The 23,440-nt window shown below is 38.9% G+C and overlaps 1 protein-coding gene across 1 annotated transcript in view; it reads left to right on the top strand.

Annotated features, from left to right (window-relative positions):
- Window positions 1–23,440, top strand: part of LOC128785532 (ethanolaminephosphotransferase 1-like) — a 56,145-nt gene that overhangs the window by 10,115 nt on the left and 22,590 nt on the right. Inside the window, exons 2-5 of the mRNA XM_053938221.1 lie at window positions 2,748–2,816; window positions 8,042–8,150; window positions 10,214–10,288; window positions 17,503–17,771. Of these exons, the coding sequence (XP_053794196.1) occupies window positions 2,748–2,816; window positions 8,042–8,150; window positions 10,214–10,288; window positions 17,503–17,771 (522 nt within the window). The remainder of the gene's footprint in view (window positions 1–2,747; window positions 2,817–8,041; window positions 8,151–10,213; window positions 10,289–17,502; window positions 17,772–23,440) is intronic.

Below are 23,440 nucleotides of genomic sequence, written 5' to 3'. Positions count from 1 at the left end.
AAGCACAAATTTCCATTCTTCTGCACATCTGCTGAATGTTTCTTCCCCACCCAGAGGACCAACAGTTCAGCCACAGACATAGGAATTAACAGGATGAAGTGTGGTGTGTCTTGAAATGTCTTTAGGTGACAAAAGCTGGCTGTAATTCTCCTCTTTTTTTTTTTTTTTTTCTTTTTCCAATAAGGTCTGTTTTGATTTTTGGTGGTTGACTTTGGAAACTGTGAGGCAAACAAAAAGCTGACTGTCTCTCTTGTTTGTGTCTGTTATGTGGAGATATGTTGGAAATCTACCTAATCTCTTACATTTTCCAGTAAAGAAAATACAAAAATTATATAATATCTATATAGTCTCTTATATTTTCTCTATAAGAAAACATTTTCAAATAAATGAGACTGATTTTCCTTTTTTTTTCTTCTAAGAGAAAGCAGTAGTTCTGAACAGCCAGTGAATATTTTGGATAGAAAGCCTCATTTTACTGTTGTTGTTGTTTAACTGGCATTTTCTGATTTTATTCATGACTTTGATTTGGGGGTAAGGGGAGAAAGAGAATACCAAAGTAGAAGCAAGGGTAAAATTCACTTATTTGACCTTTGCACATTCTTATTCAGGTATTGCTGAATTCATTGAATTTGCAATTCAGCAAATTGTCCCATATTTCACGTAGTCTTTGAATACCAGCTGGGGTAAGGAAATCAGCAGTAGCCACAGTGAAACTTTGAGCAGACTCTTGATTCCCTAAAACCTCAAGAGTGCTAATGGATACTTTGAATTTTCTTCATTTTCAGAAGATTTCCATAGTTCTTACGTGAATTAAGTACTGGCTGACTGGTCTGTTGGCATAGGTATGGCTCGGTATTATTGTTAATTTTGGCATAAATGTAAGCAAAGCCCACAGATTTTTGGTAATTCACTTGCAAGCTGAACTATCAAAAGTCCAAACAGTTGTAATAATCAGTGTTTGAAAGATAAATACAGCATCTGGACCTGCAAATACATACAGAATAATGAAAATGTAAGTTTTACCTGCAAATTAATTTTTTTTTCCTGAGGTAATGTATTTAAGAATTCTAATACATATTCTGATGGAAAATCTGTTGATGACAAAATTGCATTGTGTATTAAGTAATATGGGTGACAGCAGCAGAGAAAAATGACACATCAGAGTGAACACTTACAGCATTTTCAGAAAAATTAAAATCCGTGATGTACTGATGTACAGTTCATTAAACTGAAAATTTTATTCCCTTTGGAAATTTAGGCAGTCTGGTCTGACCAGTTACTGATAGGTGACTTTTTTGATATTTGTCAGTATGTATTTGCAGTGAATAGCTGTGTTATAATCATTTTATTAGATGCTATGTTTCTAATCTGTGATTTAAACTTGAACACACAAAATTACTATGTGAATGCTTTGTTTTACCCAGAAGGTAATTAAAATATGTGCTTTGTATTCAGATAGAAAAAGGAAATGTATGGAAGAGTGCCTAAGCATTTCATATGTAGATACCTTTATCTACAAGTATAAAGATACTTGTAGATAAAGTAAGTTTACTTACTTTAAGACAAGTGCCTAAGTTGCTTTAATAATTAATGACTTGGAACAGGTACTTCCAGAGTGCAGTCTCCTCCAAAGAGTGGTTGGCTAAGAGAGGTTAATAAATTAACTATATATATGGAGAGACTATTAACTATTAGCTGAAGTTATGCGAAAGGAGACTCTTTGTTATCAGCTCTTCTGCAAGTGAACAGCTTTGTTAAACTGTGGTCTAACACCTCCCTATCTTACTTATCCTTATCTTACTCCCATTTTCTGCACACGATGTTTGGACAGTGCTACATGTAGATATATCTGAATCTTTGTGAGTCATGTGCATCATCTTAGCAATGTTAAGCCATATATGCACTTTCAAAGTCCAAGAATTTCTGAAATAATTACGTGTACCACCCCAATGATGGATAACTTCTTCCAATGTCTACCTGCCAGGGCTCAAATACATGGGTTTGAGTTATTACCAGTTATTACTGGTTCAGATTGTTCTTCCTAAGATTATTCTGTGTTCTGCAGTCTCAAGACAGGATAAAACTTGATACTGTCCCCTGAGGAAAAAGGAGACAACAGCAATTCAGGGTGGCCTCAGATTTGTGAAATATTTTGTTTACAAAAGATATAGATATGTACTTAATGGAATTTATAAAACACATGTATTTTCAAGTCTGTCCAATAGAGAAATTTTATTGTGGTAATGAACTGTGCTATTTTAGAGCTTATTTTTATAATAACATTGCCTTATATGAAATAGCATATGACAAAAGCTGTGTATCTCTGCAAGATAATATTCCACCTACAAACACATTCCATATTCACTATCTATCCTACATACTAGCAATGAATTGGTGCTCAGACTATGCCTTACTGGTAGTGGAAATAAAGGTGTTAAATCCAAAATACAGTAGAAATGCAGAATTTTTATAGGGTTGTAAAATTAATAAGAATTTAAAAGTAAAATGTGGCTGCAGAACTGTTTGCCATTTCACAAGCCTAAACCTATGTGTTAATACATGGAGTTGCTAACAAGGTAATTGTAAACCAGGCCACTGCTTTTAAATGAAATAAAACCTGTACGAATCAGAACAAAATAAATTTACACCAGTCTCACTGAGTGCTCTTAGATGCTGCAGGATATGTAGTCATGGAAAAACAGCCATTGTTCAGTGCTTTGTTTAACATGCTTGCTTTTTCCTCACAGTACAGTGCTGTGGATACAAATCCTTTATCTGTGTATATTATGCAGCCCATCTGGAATAAAATTATTAAGGTAAGAATTTCATTTAATAAAAACATAACATGTTAATGTAAGAATTTGTTTTAAATATAGTGTGTACTTTCATTTAAAAATACATATTGATCAGTAAAGCTGAAATGAAGACATCTGATAAAAGAAAACAAATGCAGGATATATAGCCATGTTTAAGGTGAGTATGTTGTTTTGAGATTTTTTTTTATTTTAGAAAGAAAGGGCTTGTTTCTTTTTTTCTGATTGCTGTAGAAAAGGAATACATTTCTCTTCTGCATCTTTCATTATTACATCTTTCATTAAACAGCTTTGCAAACATGGATGGTTTTACTTAGTACAGATTATTTTTGTGCAGCATATGCTGCCTAACAACAGCATGGCTTTCTCTCTGTGCTGTGCATATGATTTTATGCAAGCTCTGTCTCATTTTCTCCCGAGGGGACTGGCTTGAGACAGCCAGGCGTTCCTTGCAGAAGCTGAAAATGAGAGTGGTTACCATGATCACCATAACGATTGGAAGATGCCATCTCTTGAATGCATTGCAATCTGCAGTTTTTAAAAATAAACCACTCACAATTAGTTATGCTGCTGTTGGCAAAAAAAAAAAAAAAATCTGTATCTCAAATAAATATGAACTTTATTGATCTCCAAGGAAGCACCGACTTCTGCGTCTGCCTAATTACAGGAAATGTTTAGATTGGAGCAGACTTAAAAAGAAACCTTTGTACAAACAAAAAAAGGATGTATGTGGTCAGAGTGTTGTTGGATCTGCCATCTGCATTCTGTAATTCAGGTGCTGCTTATTCTTGATATGGCAGGAAAATCATAATCTCTAATTCATAACCTCAAAGTAATTTCATGGAAAGTGTTCATATGACCCAACTGAAGAATTAAAAAGCAACCTGCACATGGGATGAGAAAAAAAGACATTAAAAAATGTGACACTGACTTCAGTAATTCAATTCAGAGACTTTGTTTTTATTCCCATCATAATATTGAGGAAAACAATGAGGCAGAAAAGCCCCTCCAACACTCTGGCATGGAAGATGAGTAGAGGGTTTACTGTGCACTTGCCCTTTGGTTTAGGAGATGGGTGAGTATTCATCTGCTATCAGATTGAAGGGGGAGTGTTGTCAATACAAAACTTCCTTTGCAGATAAGTTCTCCTAATAGTTGCAGAATTTTACCAGAAGAAGAACAACATTATTGAATGTTCCCATGTAGCTTAGGGTGGTAGGTCCTATAAAAAATATGACCTCTTTAGATTTTTAAAAATCTCATGGAGTTTTAGGTGAGCATGATTTTGTTCACTTCTTGCCAGAGGAGAACCCAAACCAGAGCAAAGAACTTAAAACCTATTTCAACAATCTGAGTACAGAACCAAAGACTGAAGTGGGTGCAGTGTGTACTGTGCCATTTGGTTTGGTTTGAATCCTGAAGATACAGCAGTGAATGTTCCACTTTGCCTTCTGGTGCAGGAGGGCTACAAAATACCTCTCAGTGATGTGTCACAAGGATTTAAAAGGAAATTATGTTGCTCAGCTTTTGCAGAAGTAGTCATTCTAACATTAAATATACTGCCATGTAGAATCAGAGTCCTGCAGAGGAGCTGGCAGTGCACAGCTGCAGAGGGAAAAGCATTATGTAACTGAGATTGCAGTAGAGTCTATGTTGTTCCTAGAGACAAAAATGAGAACTGCAAGAGCACCAAAATTATTGGCCACAATATAATTGTTTGTGAAATATCAGTAGGAATGTAAGTTGCTATAATGGTTTTGTTCCTGAACAGTGCATTGTAATAGGGAAATTGGGATAATTTTTAAAGATTTTTTAAAGAAAGTTTTGCATCTACTATGTTCATCCAAAACTGGGCAGTACAAGTGTGCATCTTGATGACTGGGAGAAGTTCCTTCACTCAGTTTCGACATCCTGATGCATCCATTCTCAGATATTCTCAGATAAATTAATTATTTTTTAGTTTCTAAACTGGTAACAATAAAAATTCCACATGGACTTTTTTTACTAGATTCTAGAGGAGTTTAAGAAATAGCAACCTTAAATTCACTGAGCCAAAAAAAAAAAAAAACAACCAAAACAACTCATGAGAACAATGGTTTGAGATTTGGGTCTTGCCTTTCACATGCCTGTTTAATCCTAATGGCAACACAAGTTTCTCTGTGTTCCACAATGCAGAATTCATTGGAAGATGTATTTCCTATGTTGTAAGTTGTTAGCATTCATTGTAAAATGTACTTCCTGTGTTATAAGAAATTAAGACGAGTTTACATTAAAAATCTGTGAATTTGTGAGCTGAAAACATATTGCCATAACCCAGTTCATTTATCTCTGGTGGGGATGCTGGACAATGAGAGGAAAAGGAGGAAATCCCACTGGAATACACAGGTGTATGCCAGTATCACTGAAATCAATTAAACTCCCCTCTGTTGCCTTTATGAGCTTTAATTTTATCATCAGAATTAGGCAAGAGTAGCATTTTAGTAGTCTCAAGTGACCTAGTGAAGTTTGAACAGATCTTCATATAAATGTGTACTTTACCATTTATTATCCAAATAGTTCCTATATTAAAGCATTTGCTGTTGGTATTAAGGCTTTTAGAATGAATGGCTAGACCCAGAAAAACAGAAATCAGTTAATACTTCATGGAATTAAGAGTTTTTTAAAAGGTTCAAGCAAACAAGGGTTTTGCCAGAGAGCAGATGTGATTTGCCCCATGGCACCTCCAGTTGTATTAATCATGTAGCACACTGATGTAGTAGACCTTTACTGTCTGTTAATTAGACAATAACGATTGCAGCTCATCCTTCTATAGCATACTAATAAATTCAGGCTCTATTTTTCCAAGGTGTGTAAGAAGTTAATCTTGAACAGCCTGTGATTTTCTAATTATGAAATAGGGTGATGGTAGTGTAATGCCAACTAAAAAGATAACGAGCATTAAATATAACAAAAGGGATTTTGCAACTGGAATAATTTCCAAATACCTAGACAGATTAGGTTCAGTAAGGATCAAAAGAACTTGCTTAAGGTTTTAACTGCAGGAGAGTCTGTTTCCTGAGGACAGAACTCCTGTAACTGTTTTTCATGGTGTGTCTGTTAGCCAAAGGGATTGCAACTATAACAAATTGAAAAACCTTTGAAAGTTTCCTTCTTAAAATACACAGTTAGCAAGAAAGTGGGCTAAAATAACTTCTTCATGTTCATACCATGGAAGCATGAATTATTTCCTGTAATAACTTAAAAATGACATTATGACTGTTCAGAATGATGAGCATAATTAGAAAGCAGAAGTTTGTGGTGCCCCACTTGATTTGATAGTCAACAATTCCTGTGAGTCATCCAGGAAAAAGCAGTCAGTTTATCAATGTATATCCATGTAAACATTTCATCCATAGTGTGTCAAAGCATACTTTTGATCTATGATTTAGATTAAAAGAGACAAATCTAGGTTTTTTTTTCAGTGTCTGTGCTTCTTATTTCATGGAAGGTCAGAGACACCAGATAAATCCCGAGCAGGGGATTCATCTTCTGCATCCTCAGGTAGCACAACTGGGAGATGTACAGCTGTTGCTGCATGCTGAGCATGCAGTCAGTGTAAGAAAGGGAGACCATGCAGTGAAGGGTTCCTCCTTAGACACTCTCCAAAAGGAACTTCAGAGGACATTTGCTGTCCCTTTTCTTAGAGGTTTAGATTTGCCCTTTTGAACACTCAGAATGATAGATATGTAACATTTTAAAAATAGTTGCTGTGTGCATTCAGTGGTGTATTTTAAATACAATGAGAGCTGACATATTGTGTTTTAAAATCTGTGATAAAGTCCTGCTGATAAGGAAAACAAATATCAGATAGTTTTCCCAATGTTATTACAGAAAACATCTAAGAAAAATAATGGAAAAGTGTTCAGGAACTCTAATCTGATTTTTGGAAGTGTCCACTTAGTCTGTACACCATCTGTACACCACAACCGAAACCATCGGTTTCACAATTTCTCCTGAATATTACAAATTGCTCTATAGTTGAAAAAGATAATCTAGTCAGGATAGTTAATCACTCAAAGCATTCAGATTTTAAAAGTAAATTTAAGTAAATGGAGGATAGAAGTAATTAATATGTATTTATCTGTCTGTTCAGCTAGCTAGTCCAGAAATATTAACAAAACATTTGATTTCAAAACTATTGTTAGTATAGTTATAGTATACTATATATTCTATAGTATATTGTAATATACTATTCTTGTTAGTATCAGGAACTATTTGACTTGATTTTCTTTAATATTTTCTTGTACTATTTTATAGTGTTGAAGTAATTTATATACATTTTGAGTCCTTAGACATTCCAAATAAATTAATTATAAGCCTCCAGTATTTTTGTGTTTTAAATATATTGATAATGTGTTTGAGTGATGATAATGGTTGATACTTAGTACTTCTGCAAATATGTTCTGTCTAAAAATCATGTAGAAAGCTGTGTAGGCTATTGCAAAAAATATTCTGGAGAAACTGTGTTACTTGGGAAAAGTATTTTCAAAAGGGATTCCTTTTACAGTGTAAGGAGTGCCTTAAAGCCACAGGGAACTAATGCCTGAAAATGGTTACTGGGACAAAGAGGTTTAGGTGAAGGCAGAGAGTCCTTTTCAGCACCCTCCAAAGTAAAATGAATTAATGGAGTGTTAATAATTGATGAATAAAGAGCGAGACCCTGCCAGAAAGTTACTATCCAGAGAGTAGGGAGATGCTTGTAATGGGGAGATATTCTGAATCTAAAAGTGTAATGCACTCAGGATCTGATTTAGTTGATGTTTTGAGTAAGAAATTATTCACATACTTTGGAAGAAGGATTTTCCTTGTTATAGAGTGGGAATACAATGCTTAAAGAACCTGCCACGTGGATGCTGAATTACCACACTGGGGTGCTGTAGTCTTCTTTCAGTTCTGATACAGCTGTTCACAAAAGGCTTTCCTTGGAAGCTGGGTAAATGAGGACAATGTACAACATTTTAAAGGGAGTACAACGTTTTAAAAATATCATTCTTACTGCAGCCACAGAAATCAGGCAAAAGATTGCATTTGAAAATAAATTTCCCAATTAAATGGGGAAATATATACAAATCTGAACATTGCTGATGTCATATAAAAGCTTCTTTCCTGATATAAAATATTTTATTAAAATAAGATGAACAATTTGAAATATATTTTTTCTCTTTTTTCTTCCTTTCATTTTTTAACAGATAGTGCCTTTGTGGATTGCTCCCAACCTGTTAACATTCTCTGGATTTGTCATGATTTTATTTAATTATTTTCTAATATCTTTTTATGACTGGGACTACACTGCCTCAGGTAAATATGTTCATGTTGTAATTTTTCAGAACTACTGAACTGCTTATACTTCTGAATGTTGCAGGGAGGTATCAGACACTTAAATCTTCCACTTATTCCTTTAATAAGGCTCCTATAGGCACAGATAGGAGACTCTACCTCACACATAGCATTATAAATTTAGATAATTTTATTGAAAAATCTTATTTAATTTTATCCCTAAAATGGGTTTCAGCTTATGCTGCTTGAAGTCTCTGGGAAGATCTCATTATATTTAAAGTTCATTCCAGGGTTTAAATACAGAGCCAAAATCCACTTGAATATTCTTCATAACATTTTCATTGATTTCACATTTCCTAATATCTAAACTGATGTCTGAAGGAGTTAACTTCCCTTTCGTTTCTCCACATATTCACATCCCCTATTCGAGACTGCTTCTAGACAAAAACATAGTTTCTAAATAAATGTCTTTTCAAATTATGACTTTCAAAGTCCATGTCCATGTTTGCTCCTCATTGAAGACCAAGTCAGAAATTTTTTTGATCTAATTGCTCCTGAGTGTAGGGCATGTTTGGTTTGGACTTCTCAGACCAGCTGTTGAAGCCCACAGAAGGTAGTAAGAATCTTCCAGGTGATTAATATGTAAAATATATATAGATAAAAGTATTTGATTTTCCTTAAACTAGACAATTCAGTGAAGATAACACTTTTAGTTCCTGAAACAACTACATTTAGCTGTCTTTATTTTGTTATGCCTGTGGTTAGCTTCAGGAGGTACCCTTTGGTGTGGGTTGTTGTACATTTATCATAGCAATTCTAGAGGCAGGGATACTTGTTAGCAGTTTTGGTTCAAAAGTTACATTTTCAGGACCAGCTTGTTATACAGTTGTCTGACCTCATTCTTGAACACCGGGTGCTTTTTTATCAATGCAGATGATATTTACTCAGCCCCGTAATAAAAGAACATCCGGAACAGATCTTTTTAATGGGATGATGTTATCTTGGCATGTTCTCAGTAGATATACATGGAATTGAAGACATTTGAAATGGTGATTAAGTCTGTTAGAGTTGAGATCTGTGTGTGTAGTTTGCAAGCTCTTCCCGAGTCCACATGAGAACAGTCCCCATCATTTCTCAGGTGATGGAAAACTTTCATACAACTTAAAGGGCTTTTGGAGTATCATATATCAATCCTATACCTTGGATCAGAAATAAAAAAACTTAATTTCCTGCACAGTTGGTTTTCATGGTACAGTTTGCAGATTTGCAGCTAGGAGTCAGGAATTGTGATCTTTTCTTTCAGAATGGCAAGATGAGACACTGAGAGAAAGGTAGTCAGGGCACTGCTTTAGGTGCTGGCATCTCCTGGCATCAATTCAGGCAAGGACACACCTGTGTTTGGTGCCAAATGGCAAAACCTGAGACGACTTTGCATTTACAGTTGTTTAGTGTTGATGTAGTATTGGGTGATGTTTAAGTTAAATAGAAGTCTCTTTGGAAAAAGGATCGATTTCTTTAAAGGAGCAACAATAACCTTGGATTAGTGCTATCAGCAGAGAAAGAACAGAACTTGGGTCTCTGTCCAATTCAACCACCCTTTCCTTCTCATTGTTAAAAAAAACGTGCTAATATTTCTGCTAGCCTAAGGGCAAAAACTTCCTGTTCAGATCTCTGTGGCAAGAGTGCTACACAAACCCCAGACTGGTACTGATAATAATGCTTGAAAACTTCTTTTTTTTATATATATTACATGAACAATAACTAATTTTTCGAAGGATAGTCTTCCCATGACCTGTGAATATTTTTGCTTAGTTGCTATCATTGTTTTGTGCAATACTAGAGTAATCTCAGGATGAAAAAACCTCTCTATTACCTTTTGTCCTTTATGGTGAAAACACATTCAAGCCTGCTCTGTGCTTCTTTGATAGAGCTCACCAATGCCTGAAGGTCAGACTCAAATATTTCAATCTGTTTGATGCAGTCTGTTAATCAGTGGCAGCTAGTTTGTATGTACATACATATCTTGGTGGATTTCTTTGATGTTAACCCCTGTTACACTGACTCACTACCCCATTTTTTTTCAGGTACCAGTCCTGGACTTGTTCCCACCTGGGTGTGGCTGTTCAGTGCATTTACCACCTTTTGTGCTTATGCTTTAGGTAACGTACAGTGAAATAATTTGCATGTCTGCATTTTCATGTAATTTTATCTTCAAATTCACTAGTGATGATTCTGAGATAAAGAGGCATTGTGGATAAATTACTGATCTCTTTCCAAAACAGTTCTCTTAGATTAAAAAAACAAACAAACAAACAAACAAAAACCCCTGAAACCACAACACACACACAAAAAAAAAATTCGTAAGACTTAAACCTGAAACAGCATATTAAGTAATATATTAGAGGTTCTATTACAGTAACTGTTATCCCTCTTGAAAGTTCAAATTATTTTAGAGGAACAATGTAAATCATTATATAGCAGCAGTCTGGTTCCAATCCCCCTGCTATGGGCAGGGACATCTTCCACAAGATCAGGTTGCTCAGAGTCCCATCCAATCTGGCCTTGAACACATCCAGGGATGGAACATTCCCAGCTTCTCCAGACAACACAATCCAGTGCCTCACCATCCTCACAGTAAAGATTTTCTTGCTAATACCTAACCTAAACCTACGTTCTTTCTGTGAACCCATTCCCCCTTGTCCTATCCCTACACGCCCTTGACAAAAGTCCCTCTCCAGCTCTCCTGTAGCCTCTTTAGGTACAGGAAGGCTGCTCTAAGGACTCCCTGGAGCTTTCTCTTCTCCAGGCTGAACAACCCCAACTCTCTCATCCTTCTTCATAGGAGAGTCACTGCTGTTTGGTTTCATAAAAATCTTTGTTCCTTGATGATGACATTCTGAGAAGCTCAGACACCAGAATTAGCAGAGGGTGCTTTCAAAGATGGGAAAAATAAAGGACAAAGCAGAAAAAAGGAAATTGTTAGGCACTTCAGTGCTTAAGGAGTGTGTCAGGAGAGATGGTGATGACAGGCCTGAGCTTCTTACAGAAATAAATATATATTTTTTTCTTTCATCTTGCTGTTTTTCTCCCATAACACCTACACCTCACTTTCAAATTCCATTTTTACTACTTTATACTGTGCCACAAGTGTATTTTTAGGTACGTTGCACCTTGCTGTGCAGTGGTGCGAAGACAGACCTGAAATGATGCTGACCTGGGAGTGAGATCCATGTTAGTGTGGCTTTTTTACTTTCTCTTCCAAAGCTGTCTTGTTCCTAACTAGACTTTCCACAACATGGTGCAACAGAGTTATTTTTTGGGGATACTAAAAGTAGTATATTTAAAAGACTGCATGGTTCTGTGTAATAAGGGCCAAAAAAAACTGGATACATTCAAAGAAAGAAATCTTATAGGCAGAGGAGCAGGCTATCATAGGTGCTGAAGGATGAGCCATCAGGGAAGAGCACTGGCCTGGCTGAACAGGGAGCTTTCACTGGAACCTGGGGAGGAAAAAAAAGAGTTCATAACCTTGGGAAATAGGGGCAGACAATCAAGAAGAGTACAAGGATGTCATCAGGTCTTGTAGACAGAAAATTGGATTGGTGAAAGCTCAGCTAGAACTCCATGTTGTCACCACTGTGAAAGATAATACAAAGTGGTTTTATAAATACATTAACAACAAGAAGAGGGCCAAGGAAAATCTCCATCCTTTATTGGATGTGGAGGAGAACATTGTGACCAAAGATGTGGAAAAGGCTGAGGTACTTGATGCCTTCTTTGCCTCAGTCTTCAGCAGGAAGATCCGATATCCTCAAGGCAGCCACCTGCTGAGGTGGTGGGCAGGGACAGGGAGCAGAACAGAGCCCCTGTAATGCAGCAGGGAGCAGCAGTGCCCTGCAGTAATGCAGCAGGGAGCAGCAGTGCCCTGCAGTAATGCAGCAGGGAGCAGCCAGTGCCCTGCAGTAATGCAGGAGGGAGCAGCCAGTGCCCTGCTGTAATGCAGGAGGGAGCAGCCCGTGCCCTGCAGTAATGCAGGGGGGAGCAGCCAGTGCCCTGCAGTAATGCAGGAGGGAGCAGCAGTGCCCTGCAGTAATGCAGCAGGGAGCAGCAGTGCCTTGCAGTAATGCAGGAGGGAGGAGCCAGTGCCCTGCAGTAATGCAGGAGGGAGCAGCAGTGCCCTGCAGTAATGCAGGAGGGAGCAGCCAGTGCCCTGCAGTAATGCAGGAGGGAGCAGCAGTGCCCTGCAGTAATGCAGGAGGGAGCAGCAGTGCCCTGCAGTAATGCAGGAGGGAGCAGCAGTGCCCTGCAGTAATGCAGGAGGGAGCAGCAGTGCCCTGCAGTAATGCAGGAGGGAGCAGCAGTGCCCTGCAGTAATGCAGGAGGGAGCAGCAGTGCCCTGCAGTAATGCAGCAGGGAGCAGCAGTGCCCTGCAGTAATGCAGGAGGGAGCAGCAGTGCCCTGCAGTAATGCAGGAGGGAGCAGCAGTGCCCTGCAGTAATGCAGGAGGGAGCAGCAGTGCCCTGCAGTAATGCAGGGGGGAGCAGCAGTGCCCTGCAGTAATGCAGGAGGGAGCAGCAGTGCCTTGCAGTAATGCAGGAGGGAGCAGCAGTGCCCTGCAGTAATGCAGCAGGGAGCAGCAGTGTCCTGCAGTAATGCAGGGGGGAGCAGCAGTGCACTGCTGTGCCAGCTGACACTCACCAGTCTGTGGGGCCGGATGGGATCCACACCAGGGTATGGAGGGAGCCAGCAGAAGAGCCAGGCTGCTCACCAGCATTTGTCACCAGTCCTGGTCAACCAGGGGGGACGCAGAGAACTGGAGAGTGGGCAGTGTGATGTGATGCCCACCTGCAAGAAGGGTTGGAAGGAGGATCTGGGGAACTACAGGCCTGTCAGTCTGACCTCAGTGTCTGGAAAGGTTATGGAAGAGATCGTCTTTAGCACATGCAGGACAGCCAGGGTATCAGACCTGTTTAATATCCTTATCAATAATTTGGACAAGGGGATTGAGTGCTCCTTCAGTGAGTTTGCAGATGACAGCAAGTTGGGTGGGAGTGTTGATCTGCTGGAGGGCAGGAAGGCTCTGCATGGGGATCTGGACAAGCTGGATCAATGGGCTGAGGCCAGTGGTGTGAGGTTCAACAAGGCCAGGTGCTGGGTCCTGTGCCACAGCCTGAGGGGAAGAGTGGCTGGAAAGTGACTCAGTGGAAGAAGACCTGAAGGTGCTGGTTGACAGTGGCTAACATTGAGCCAGTGTGTGCCCAGGTGGCCAAAAACTCCAGTGGCATCCTGGCCTGTATAAGAAAAAGTGTGGGTAGCAGGATCAGGGCAGTGATCATCTCTCTGTGCTCAGCATCAGTCAGGCCTCACTTCGAATCCTGTGTTCAGTTCTGGGCCCCTCACCAGAAGAGGGGCTGGGGTGCGTCCAGAGAAGGGCAACAGAGCTGGTGAAGGGTCTGGAGCACAAATCTGCTTCAGCAGCTGAAGGAGGTGAGGATGTTAAGTCTGGAGAAAAGAAGGCTCAAGGATGACCTTATTGCTCTCTACAACCACCTGAAAGGAGCGAGTTGGGGGTCGGTCTCTTCTCCCAGACAACAATCAACAGGACAAGAGGAAATAACCTCAAGCTGTGTCAGGGGTGGCTCCTGTGTGACATCAGGAAGAAATTTTTCTCTTAAAGGGTGGTTAAGCCTTGGAATGGGCTGCTCAGGAAGGTGGTGGATTCACCATCCCTGGAAAGTGTTCAAGAAACTACTGGACATGGCACTTAGCATTATGGTTTAGTTGACATGGTGGTGTTCAGTCAGAGACTGAACTCAATGATCTTGGAGGTCTTTTTCAACCTTAATGAGTCTATTCTTTCATTCTAAATGTACCCTCTCTTTGGAGGGTTTACCTGTTTCTGGTAAGGCCACTGCAGTGTAGCCATATATTTGTGTGCCATATTTGAGATCCTCAGGCTATATACAGATGTGTTATACATGTAGGCTGCAGTGCTGCAGAGGGGCTGACCACTTTTGGAATCAGACCAATGCACATAGAGCCATCTTGATTCACCTGGAGTATCCCCTGGAGCAGATGTATCTCTCTGCATTCTACATACCTTGGCATTTTTATTCAGTTGGTGAGATTGTGCCAAAATATTTTTTGTCCAGAATTTCTTTGTATTTGTACCATAAAAAGCAATGGGACAATAATATCTTGAAGGTGACTACTACTCAGATTTCTCTAGCAGCTCTCTGTACTCAGAAGCAGTGTTTTTTTTTGTGAAAACCATTTTTTATGTCATTTTATGGAATCTAATGAAGTGACTATTGCTTCATAAATTGGAATTACATATTGGAACTGTTAGTGTATGGCACCCCAGAAGGCTCATGGGAAGTTCAGCTTCTGAGATTTAGAATGTAGATGGTTTCTGCCAGTGAAGCTTGTAGTTCCTAATACTTGGAAGACAAGGAATATGGTGTTGACAGTCAAAGCTATAATTAACTAATATATATGTAGATTTTTATGTCTGCTGTCCAAGCCACTTCATGAAATATTTAGTCGGAGATTTAATTTTGCATGGCCAAAGTTTTCCCTCTGGAAGACTGCAAAGAACCATAATAACTAACTAAATATGCAACTGTAATCTTTCTCAGCTTATTTTAATGACACAGTTACTCTCTCCAAATTCCCTAACATGCTGCTCTCCATCCCTCCTGCTTTTTTAAGGTGGTTTGGTATCATTTCCTTCCCATTAAATGGAGCGCTTTTTGCTTTTACTTTGTATTCTACTCTTTAAAAGTTATATAAACTTTATAAAACAGAGTATTTATGAATTTTTGTGAGACAAAATCATAATATAAGAATTCTAAAGCAATGGAAGTGTGAGACAGTGTATGTTAACTAATGAATACACACCATTGTTGGCATCAATGATTTCAAACTGAAACCTAAACCAGAAAATATTTTCAGTCTTTTAAAAAGCTAATGAAGCTACATGGAAAATGTGGTTAAGGATTTCTCAAAATCCGGTTTGATGTATGTGTCATATAGTTCCTGTGTTTTTTTCCATGACCATTATAATTAGAACCACTGTATTTTAGGACAATATTATAAGTTTCTTTTCAGAAAAACCAAGTTCTTCCAAAATGAAAACCACTTTTCACTGTGAGGTACATATTTTACGTTTCAGAGATATTAATGGATGGAAGAATTTCTCATTGCTAATTTTATTGCAATGCCGTTCAAGTAACCTCAAGCTGCTACAGTTTTCTTTCTGCACATTTCAGTAAGATGCTGAAAATTCAGTGGAAATGTTAATAGAGAGAGAATGAGTCTCTAGAAGCAGGCAAGCTATATTTGAAATCCTCTATGAGATATTTAAGTTTTAGAGTTAAGTTAAGTTTTTGAGAACTGTCTCAAGAGATTTGTGTTTGAGCAGAGGATATATCACAGCTGTTTAGATATTACAATAGAGATATAGTCTAAAATCTGTACAAAATGAAATCCCATCTTTTCCTGGTTTGGGTCCCTGAAGTATATTTACATTAAACAAAACTCACAGTACTGCCAAATAATCCAGGGAAATAAGTAGTATATGATCTACAGCAGCTGTGGCATCTTTGGTCTCACTCTGCTGAGTTGTGTTCCTAGTCAGTTTTGGGTTATTAATGCTATCAATAGCTAATAATTGTTAGCTATAGAACCTTCCAAGTAATATTACAAAGAAAAGCATCTCCATTTTAATTTGAGATTCAAGATAAAACCAAGTAATCTGTAGGGTTTGTTCTGTGTACTTTTCCCTAACAGGTTCATCCTGCATGTTTACACTTAACTTTAAGAGGAAAATCGTTCTGTTTTTCACCTGCACAGTCTCAGACAAGAGACTAAGGGTATGGTTTGACATTTCAACTAAGAAATGTTACAGCTGCTAGACTACCTTTCTCCTGCCTGTGTTCACCATCCCTCCCTTGTGCCATCTCCCTTGCATTTTGTACTATTCACAGTACCAATTCAGTGACCCAGAAGAAAACATGTTTGCTGTATTTCCACCAGCTGAACAGGCTGCAGGTCACCCTGTTCAACAGCAGTGAACTATCAGATCAACTCAAACCATATTGTCCAACTACATCCTCAGAGTAAGGTCCTGTACAGTGCTGGATCATATCTAGCACTCAAGTACTAAAAGTGATCAACACATAATGCACCTTAACTATAATGCATTCTTAGAATAATATAATTGTACATGTTGGAAGAGGCCTTTAAGGTCATCAAGTCCAACCATTAACCCAACAATGCCAAGTCCACCACTAAACCATGTCCCCAAGTGCCACATCTGTACATCTTTTAAAAACCTTCAGTGCTGGTGACTCCACCACTTACCTGAGCAGCCTGTTCCAATGCTTGACAAGGGTCTTGGTGTAGAAATTTTTCCTGATGTCCAATGTAACCTCCCCTGGTGTGACCTCAGACTGTTTCTTCTTGTACCTGGGAGAAGAGACTGGCCCCCATCTCACTCACCTCCTTTCAGATGGTTGTAGAGAGTGATAAGGTCACTCCTGAGCTTCCTTTTCTCCAGGCTAAACAACCCCAGCTCTCTCAGATAGTGCTCATAAGACTTGTGCTCCAGACCCTTCCCAGCTCTGTTGCCATTCTCTGGACACACCCCAGCACCTCAATGTCCTTCTTGTAGTGAGAGCCAGAGCTCACTACACAGGATTCAAGGTGTGACCTCACCAGTGCTGAGTACAGGGGGACAATCACTGCCCTGGTCCTGCTGGCCACACTATTTCTGATGGAGGCCAGGATGCCATTGGCCTTTTTGGCCACCTGGACACACTCTTGTATGAAAACTGCAAAATACTTTAAAATATATGTAGGCACAAATACAAATAAATTTTGTGAAATTTGCTCCTTTAAGCTGCCATGTAACTGTTAGTCATTGAGGTACTGAGCATCAAGGAACTTGAATGCCTTAGTGAATCCACCCCACAAGAGGTCTGAAGGCTCAGAGGGTCCATGACACCTATGGATGGGCAAGAAGCCCTATGGATACTTTTCAGCACTTGAAACTAATTGCAGAACTGATGTAAAAATGTTTCAAGACCACTGGGGGCAAGTAATTATGAGTGTCTTTCTAAAATTCATGAGGAAGGTGGCATTTCGTTTCAGAGCTGATGTAAGGACAGAAAAATTGATATCTTGATATCTGGAGCAATTATTTTATGAGCAGTTCTAACCTGTTGGTATTGAGGGGGCTGTTGTGCTTCAATTTGTTCTCATCAGTGTAATTTTCCTGTATGTTATATATGGCAGTAGTGAATTGTATGTGAAGAAATCTACTCCTTTTGTTGTGCTCTAATTCTTTCTTTTCCTTTCTCAATCCTTCTAGACTCCATAGATGGGAAACATGCTCGAAGGACTCAGTCCAGTACTCCTCTGGGAGAACTATTTGACCATGGGCTGGATAGCTGGGCTACCTCCATTTTTGTGCTTTCTTTTTTTTCTGTCTGTTCCCGTGATAATGGGAAAGCTGGAGTTTCTGTATATACAATGTATATATATTTAAGCATTGTCTTGTTTAACTTCATGTGTTCACACTGGGAGAAATATAACACAGGAGTTCTTTTTCTTCCTTGGGGATATGATATAAGCCAAGTGGTAAGTATTTATCATCCCTGTTTTGGTTTTGGTTTTTTAACTATGTAATTGTTTTCATAATATTAAAGCAATAGAAAAATAGAGTTCAAGGCGAATATATTTGGCTGAGATTTTGAAATATGTGAAATTGCAAAACCCTATAAGTAATTCAGAAATATTTTCTGCATTTACAATAAAGGGCTGCTCTTGAGCAAATTGTCAGCATCAGAGATTCATTGCTGTGCAGGAGAAAAAAGGCTTGCAGCAAGCCTAGCAGCCAGACAGTGCCCATGAGAATGTAATTTAACTGCATTTGATTTGTGGTATTAACAAAAATTACTGCGCTATCTGAAGCCACAAGCTATTTTCCCCCCAATACCAGATTGTGAGCCACGATGTGATTTAGTCCAAGTAGTATCTATTAACAGTAATTACACAGTTATACGCTACCAGACCTTCTCAATTCTACTCCATTTTATAACAAATGTGGTAGTGGAAATAGCATTGGACCTATGCAGAGAGCAGTAACTGTTGTCAAGTGAGTTCTGCCTTTGAAAAATAAGTCAGTCATCATGGATGTCAAAAAGTCACAGGCATTCAGTAAGGTGAATTACTTATCAGCCCACAGTAAGCACCAGCTGAGTTCTTGTCTGGTTTTCAGCCCTGTGGACATCTTCAGAAAACATGCCCAGGGCACCAGAGTGAATGGTGTCCTCAGTGCACAGATGAGTAGCAGTATTAACAAGCCAAGTGCAATTCCAAGGGCCCAGCACTGGGCTTTCTGTGGGCTGGCTTAACTGGGTCTCAGATAGCCAAGGTCTTGCAGCCTGAAGAGCACAGTCAGTCTTCTGAGCTTCCTGCTACAGGCATGAGATGAAAGGTACAGCCAAATAATTGAAAAGAAGTTTGACAAATACTCAAATATGTGTTTTAATAGAAATACAGTATTCAAATTAATGGCTGCAGATGTAATGCTGTAAACATAATCAGAATCCAGTGGTGTGAGAACAACTCAGAGATGGTGGTCCAGCTGTGGTGCATCTGTGTTGTCCCCTAGAAAATAGGTTTTGGGAGAAGAAGTTGGCTCGGGACTAAGACATTAGGCAGCCAGCTGGTTTGCAAGTTTCAGTCATGTCTGTGTAAGGCTTCTCTGTGAAGTTCTTCCAGCAGGAGAGGAATAGCTGTGTCTAAGCCTATTTCACTTCTTGTTCAGATGATCACTGTACATGTGAATGTTTCGAAAGCTCTGCTGGATCGCTGCAGCATCCAAACTGTATTATTGGTTAAATCTGGGAATGGGTATCAACTAGCAGAGCAGTACTGTTAGCTCAGTCAGTGCCTGTTAGTGACCTGTGCCTGCGGCCCTGTTTTCCCATCTGGGAAAGAACGGTAGTAATATTTCCCCGCCTGACAGATTTGTGGTGAGGCTGAATATTAGTAAAGTTTGTAAACTGCTTTGATTAACTGGGATGCAAGGTGCTAACAAGTGTTGTTTCCTGTTCTCCTCTGATGCTGACCTGCTGTCCTGCTCACTTGTTTTTTAGTGCCTCCTGTGATGAGTTGGTTACAGTCAAAGTGATAAGCTTGTAAATGTGAGAATTTTTTGATGCTCTTTAGCACAGTCATCAGCAGTGGTAGAAGACTGTACTATTGAAATCTCTGTATGTCAGTTTTCCCATTGGTAAAAAAACAGCTGTTGTGACTGCCTATGAACAAAAGAAGGCAGGCTTTGTAGCTCAAGGTGGTATTTTTCCATTATGTACACCAGAAAGTACATTTTTTTTCCAGTTCTACTGACTAGTCTAGTAAAAGATCTTAATTCCCCTAAATTTTTTTTCTTGTTTTGTAAACTCATTCAGCAAATTTATATTATATGTGCACTGTTAAAGATAGCTCTTAATCTCCAGTAACTTAGAGGATACTGGGGACAATAGCAAATAGCTGATGATGAGTAAGAAAGGTAATGTTTCCCTTGCTGGCTTTTTTTTCCCCATTATTTCTCTGCCAGGTATTCCCAGAGTCACATTTAGAAGCAGAGAGTGTGGAAGCACTCACTAGCTGCTTCCAGACTGATTCACGATGTTTAGTTCAGTATTTCCTCTATGGCATTCCTTGCTGGATTGCTGCAGGAATGTGCCTCTCTGTCCTGTCTTCAGTAATTTCACCTGCAACTTAATGGTGCACTGGCATGTCAGACACTTAGTCCCCTGCTTCTGCTTTTAAACTTGTTGGTAGTCAGGAACTTTGGGCTTTGTTATTGCCACAGAACTCGAGAAAAGCAGTAGTTACTGTCAGCATGCAAATAGAGGACTGATGATCTTAACGAGCACTTAACTGGCATGTGGCTCCCAGGACACTGCTGCTGAGTCAGCTCTGCTGTACATAAACACAGCCTGCTCACAGGCTCTGCCTCAGCTGTTCTAGAGAAAGAGCTGCTATTCCTCATGAAAAAATACCTTGTTTTAGACAGAGAAATCTGTGGGACTTATGCACATCACGTTTTTCTGTGACTTGATGACTCATCAGAACTGGTAACCCAATTACGCTAGCTGGGCTGTAATTGGCACTCCAATTAGCTTTGATTACAGCAGACAATCATTTGCAGGAAGCTGTGGTTTGTAAACTTGAAAAATGGCTGTAATGTGTCTGAGAGATGCTTGGTCAGAGGACCATTATGTTTGTGGATCCAGAATCAAGGTGGCAGCAAATCCAGCAGGGAAAGCTATTCCTGTCTCTCCTCCCTCCTGCACAAGGATCTATCTATCCTGTGCTGATTCCTGAGCAGCAGGAAAAGGTGCAGGGAGAGGAGCCTCTGTATCATAGCATCCAGACAATTTTCATGCACTTTTGTGTAAGCACACCTATTGGAAACCCCAAAAGTCTGAAGAAAAGGCTAAAAAATAAACCTCTGCTATGATCTGTGAGAAATCCCTTTGGATACATCTTGAAAACGAAGACTTATTTTTGTTACAAGACAGACCAAAGAAAGCTAATATCTGCAGATTAAGTTTCTTGGAGGAAAAAAAAAAAAAAAAAAGACAAAGCTTTCCTGAGAAATTAAAATTTCTGGCTTCTTGCCATATGTTAATTTTCACAGGCATTGTCTTCTTTTGTTTTTAAAAAAATCTGTTTTCTTTCTGAAGAATTTAATATTACTAATGAAATATTACCAATATTTAATATTACTAATGAAATACTTGCCTAATCTTGCTGTTGCTTTTCATAAGCCACTGCAGTTGAGTTGATAGCAGGGGAACAAAGTACTATTTTTTCCTTAATATGATGTAATGATACATCTGCTCCATTGGTGCTGCCTTAAGTGTAACAGGAGATACCCTTTATATTCTTAATTAAAACTTTAAAAGTGAAGAGCTGTGTGAGAGCTGCAGTGACCCAGACAATTCCACTCTCCTTCCTCTCCCTCTCCCCAGCCAAGAGGGGCAAGCTCAGAAGAAGCACAAGCAGCAAAATCCCAAAGGCAACCGGCAGCTCTCTCTGGCCCAGCCCTTGCCCTGCAAGGACAGGATGATCAGAAATCCCACATATAGATAGAGTTGTTCCTGAAGGGATGGGTGCTTGGACCGTGAGCCCCAGGGTTTCAGTCTAAGATGCTTTCCCAGCTGCTTCTGCCTGATGGCTTTGGACAGTAGCACCTAGAGCTTCTGGGAGAACCCTCTGCCTGCCTTGGAACTCTCAATAAATGGAAGTGCAAGATGCCCCTAGCAACCGAAACATTGCAGAACTTCCTTTTCTCCTTCCGTTCCATCAAAGCTGGGGAAGGTTTCTTTCATGGGTGCCATATACCAGGTTTTCTTTTGACAAGCTTATTTAAAAAACTCATGCTGAAATATGTTCTATATGACCTTTTCCAGGGAGGTACTGCAGCAAGTGTTTCAGGAGCTGGCAGAGAAATCCCAAACAAGTTCAAGTGCACATCACATCTTGAAAAAATTTCTACCTTCTCTGAGGGGCAAAACCCCTTTCCTATTAAAAAGCAAAATAAAGATGCAAATATATTGTTCTTTGGTCATATGATCAGGATTCACAATTTAATTTCAGTTGAAAAGATATTCACTTTCAGAGCTTTTCTAATTTGAAGTGTCTGTGGAAAGCATAGCCTGTCTTGTGAAGAAAAAGCATTATTACTTAGTTCCAAAGCTGGAGCACAATGGAAATGTTGAAGTAAGAGAAGTGATAGCAGTGAGGAAGCAGTGCTGGCCAGACCATGGTGTCTGCTTCAAGCTGCCTCCAGACACGGCTGGAAACTGCTCTCAATACTCAGTTCTCTGAGAGAAGCCCCATGGTGTATCCATGTAAAATCTGAACAGAAGAACCTACTGTGCACAGGCTTTTTCTGCAGCAGACTGCTTCATTCTTAACCACTTGATTATGATTCCCTTGATAATTAATTATTTATTTATTTGATTAATTAATCTTCCATGTGCCTTTAACTATTTGTCTATAATGTCTAAATGCAAAGTCATCTTCTTAGGTAAAATTTTTCAAAGTATAAGATTTGCAACCTTCAATTATTTATTGAAAGAAAAAGAAACCGAGAAAAAAATAAAGTAAGAAAAAGAAACTGAGAAAAAAATAAAGTGGAAAAATTGCACATGACATTAAAACTAACTCCTATTGAAATAGCTTGTAGGAAATCATTCTTACTCTTTTAGGCAAGTGTCACATTTATTATCAGAAGAATGAAGTAGCCTTGTATTTTAAATTACTTTTCTTCCTAGATGTTTATTTTGAGCATTGTGTTAATGGAAAATATTTCAACACATGAGCAATTAATGCTAGTGAAATTGAATATTACAATAAAATTAATGTCAGGTTTTTGTGGAATCATAAAGAATTTTAAAGCATATCCACATTTTTTTACAAGATGACAAAATATTTGATTTTTTTTTATCATGTTGAATATCACACAGCATACTAAATGTGCCTGTGTGTAAAACAGAAATGGTAAATCAATGGTAAGAAAAAAATTATGTACACACACAGTCTAAAATATAGTGGTCACAAAACTTACACCTGAAATAGTGAAAAGACATGAAAGAGATGGTTATTTTAAAATATCAACAATTTTAGAGGACAGGTAAGAGGCTAGAAGGTAGAAGACTTTGAGGGGTTATACTGCCTTATCTTTATATAGAATTTTCCCAATGCCACATCAAAGAATTATTCTGATTTTACACAGGAACAAATGTGACTATATTGCTGTTATTTACAAAATTGTGGCAAGATAGGGAGCCCCTGCTCAGAATCTTGTCCTGCTGTCGGCTATATCAAAGGGCTTACAAATTAACACCTTGTATTTCCATATCTTTTCCATCATAAGTATTCCTCATCCTCATAGAGAAGGTCTTGGAAAGCCAAAAATATTCCTGGTCAGATGCTGCTGAGAGTTGGAATCCATGATTGTACCCATCAACATTACCTTGCTATATAGTTCTCACTTGTATTATTGTGGTGGGTGGATGCCAGGCACCCACCAAAGCTGCTTTATCACTCCCTTCTGCAACTGGACAGGGAGAGAAAATATAATGAAAGGCTCATGAGCTGATAGAAGGACAGGGAAAGATCACTCACAAATTACTATCATGGGCAAAACAGACTCAGCTCAGGGATATTAATTTAATTTCTTATGGATCAAAATCAAAGCAGGATAATGAGAAGTAAGACAGATC

Source organism: Vidua chalybeata, chromosome 1 (assembly GCF_026979565.1).
Source record: "Vidua chalybeata isolate OUT-0048 chromosome 1, bVidCha1 merged haplotype, whole genome shotgun sequence".
NCBI classification, from domain to species: Eukaryota; Metazoa; Chordata; class Aves; order Passeriformes; family Viduidae; genus Vidua; species Vidua chalybeata.
This window is presented reverse-complemented; position numbering and strand designations above follow the sequence as displayed.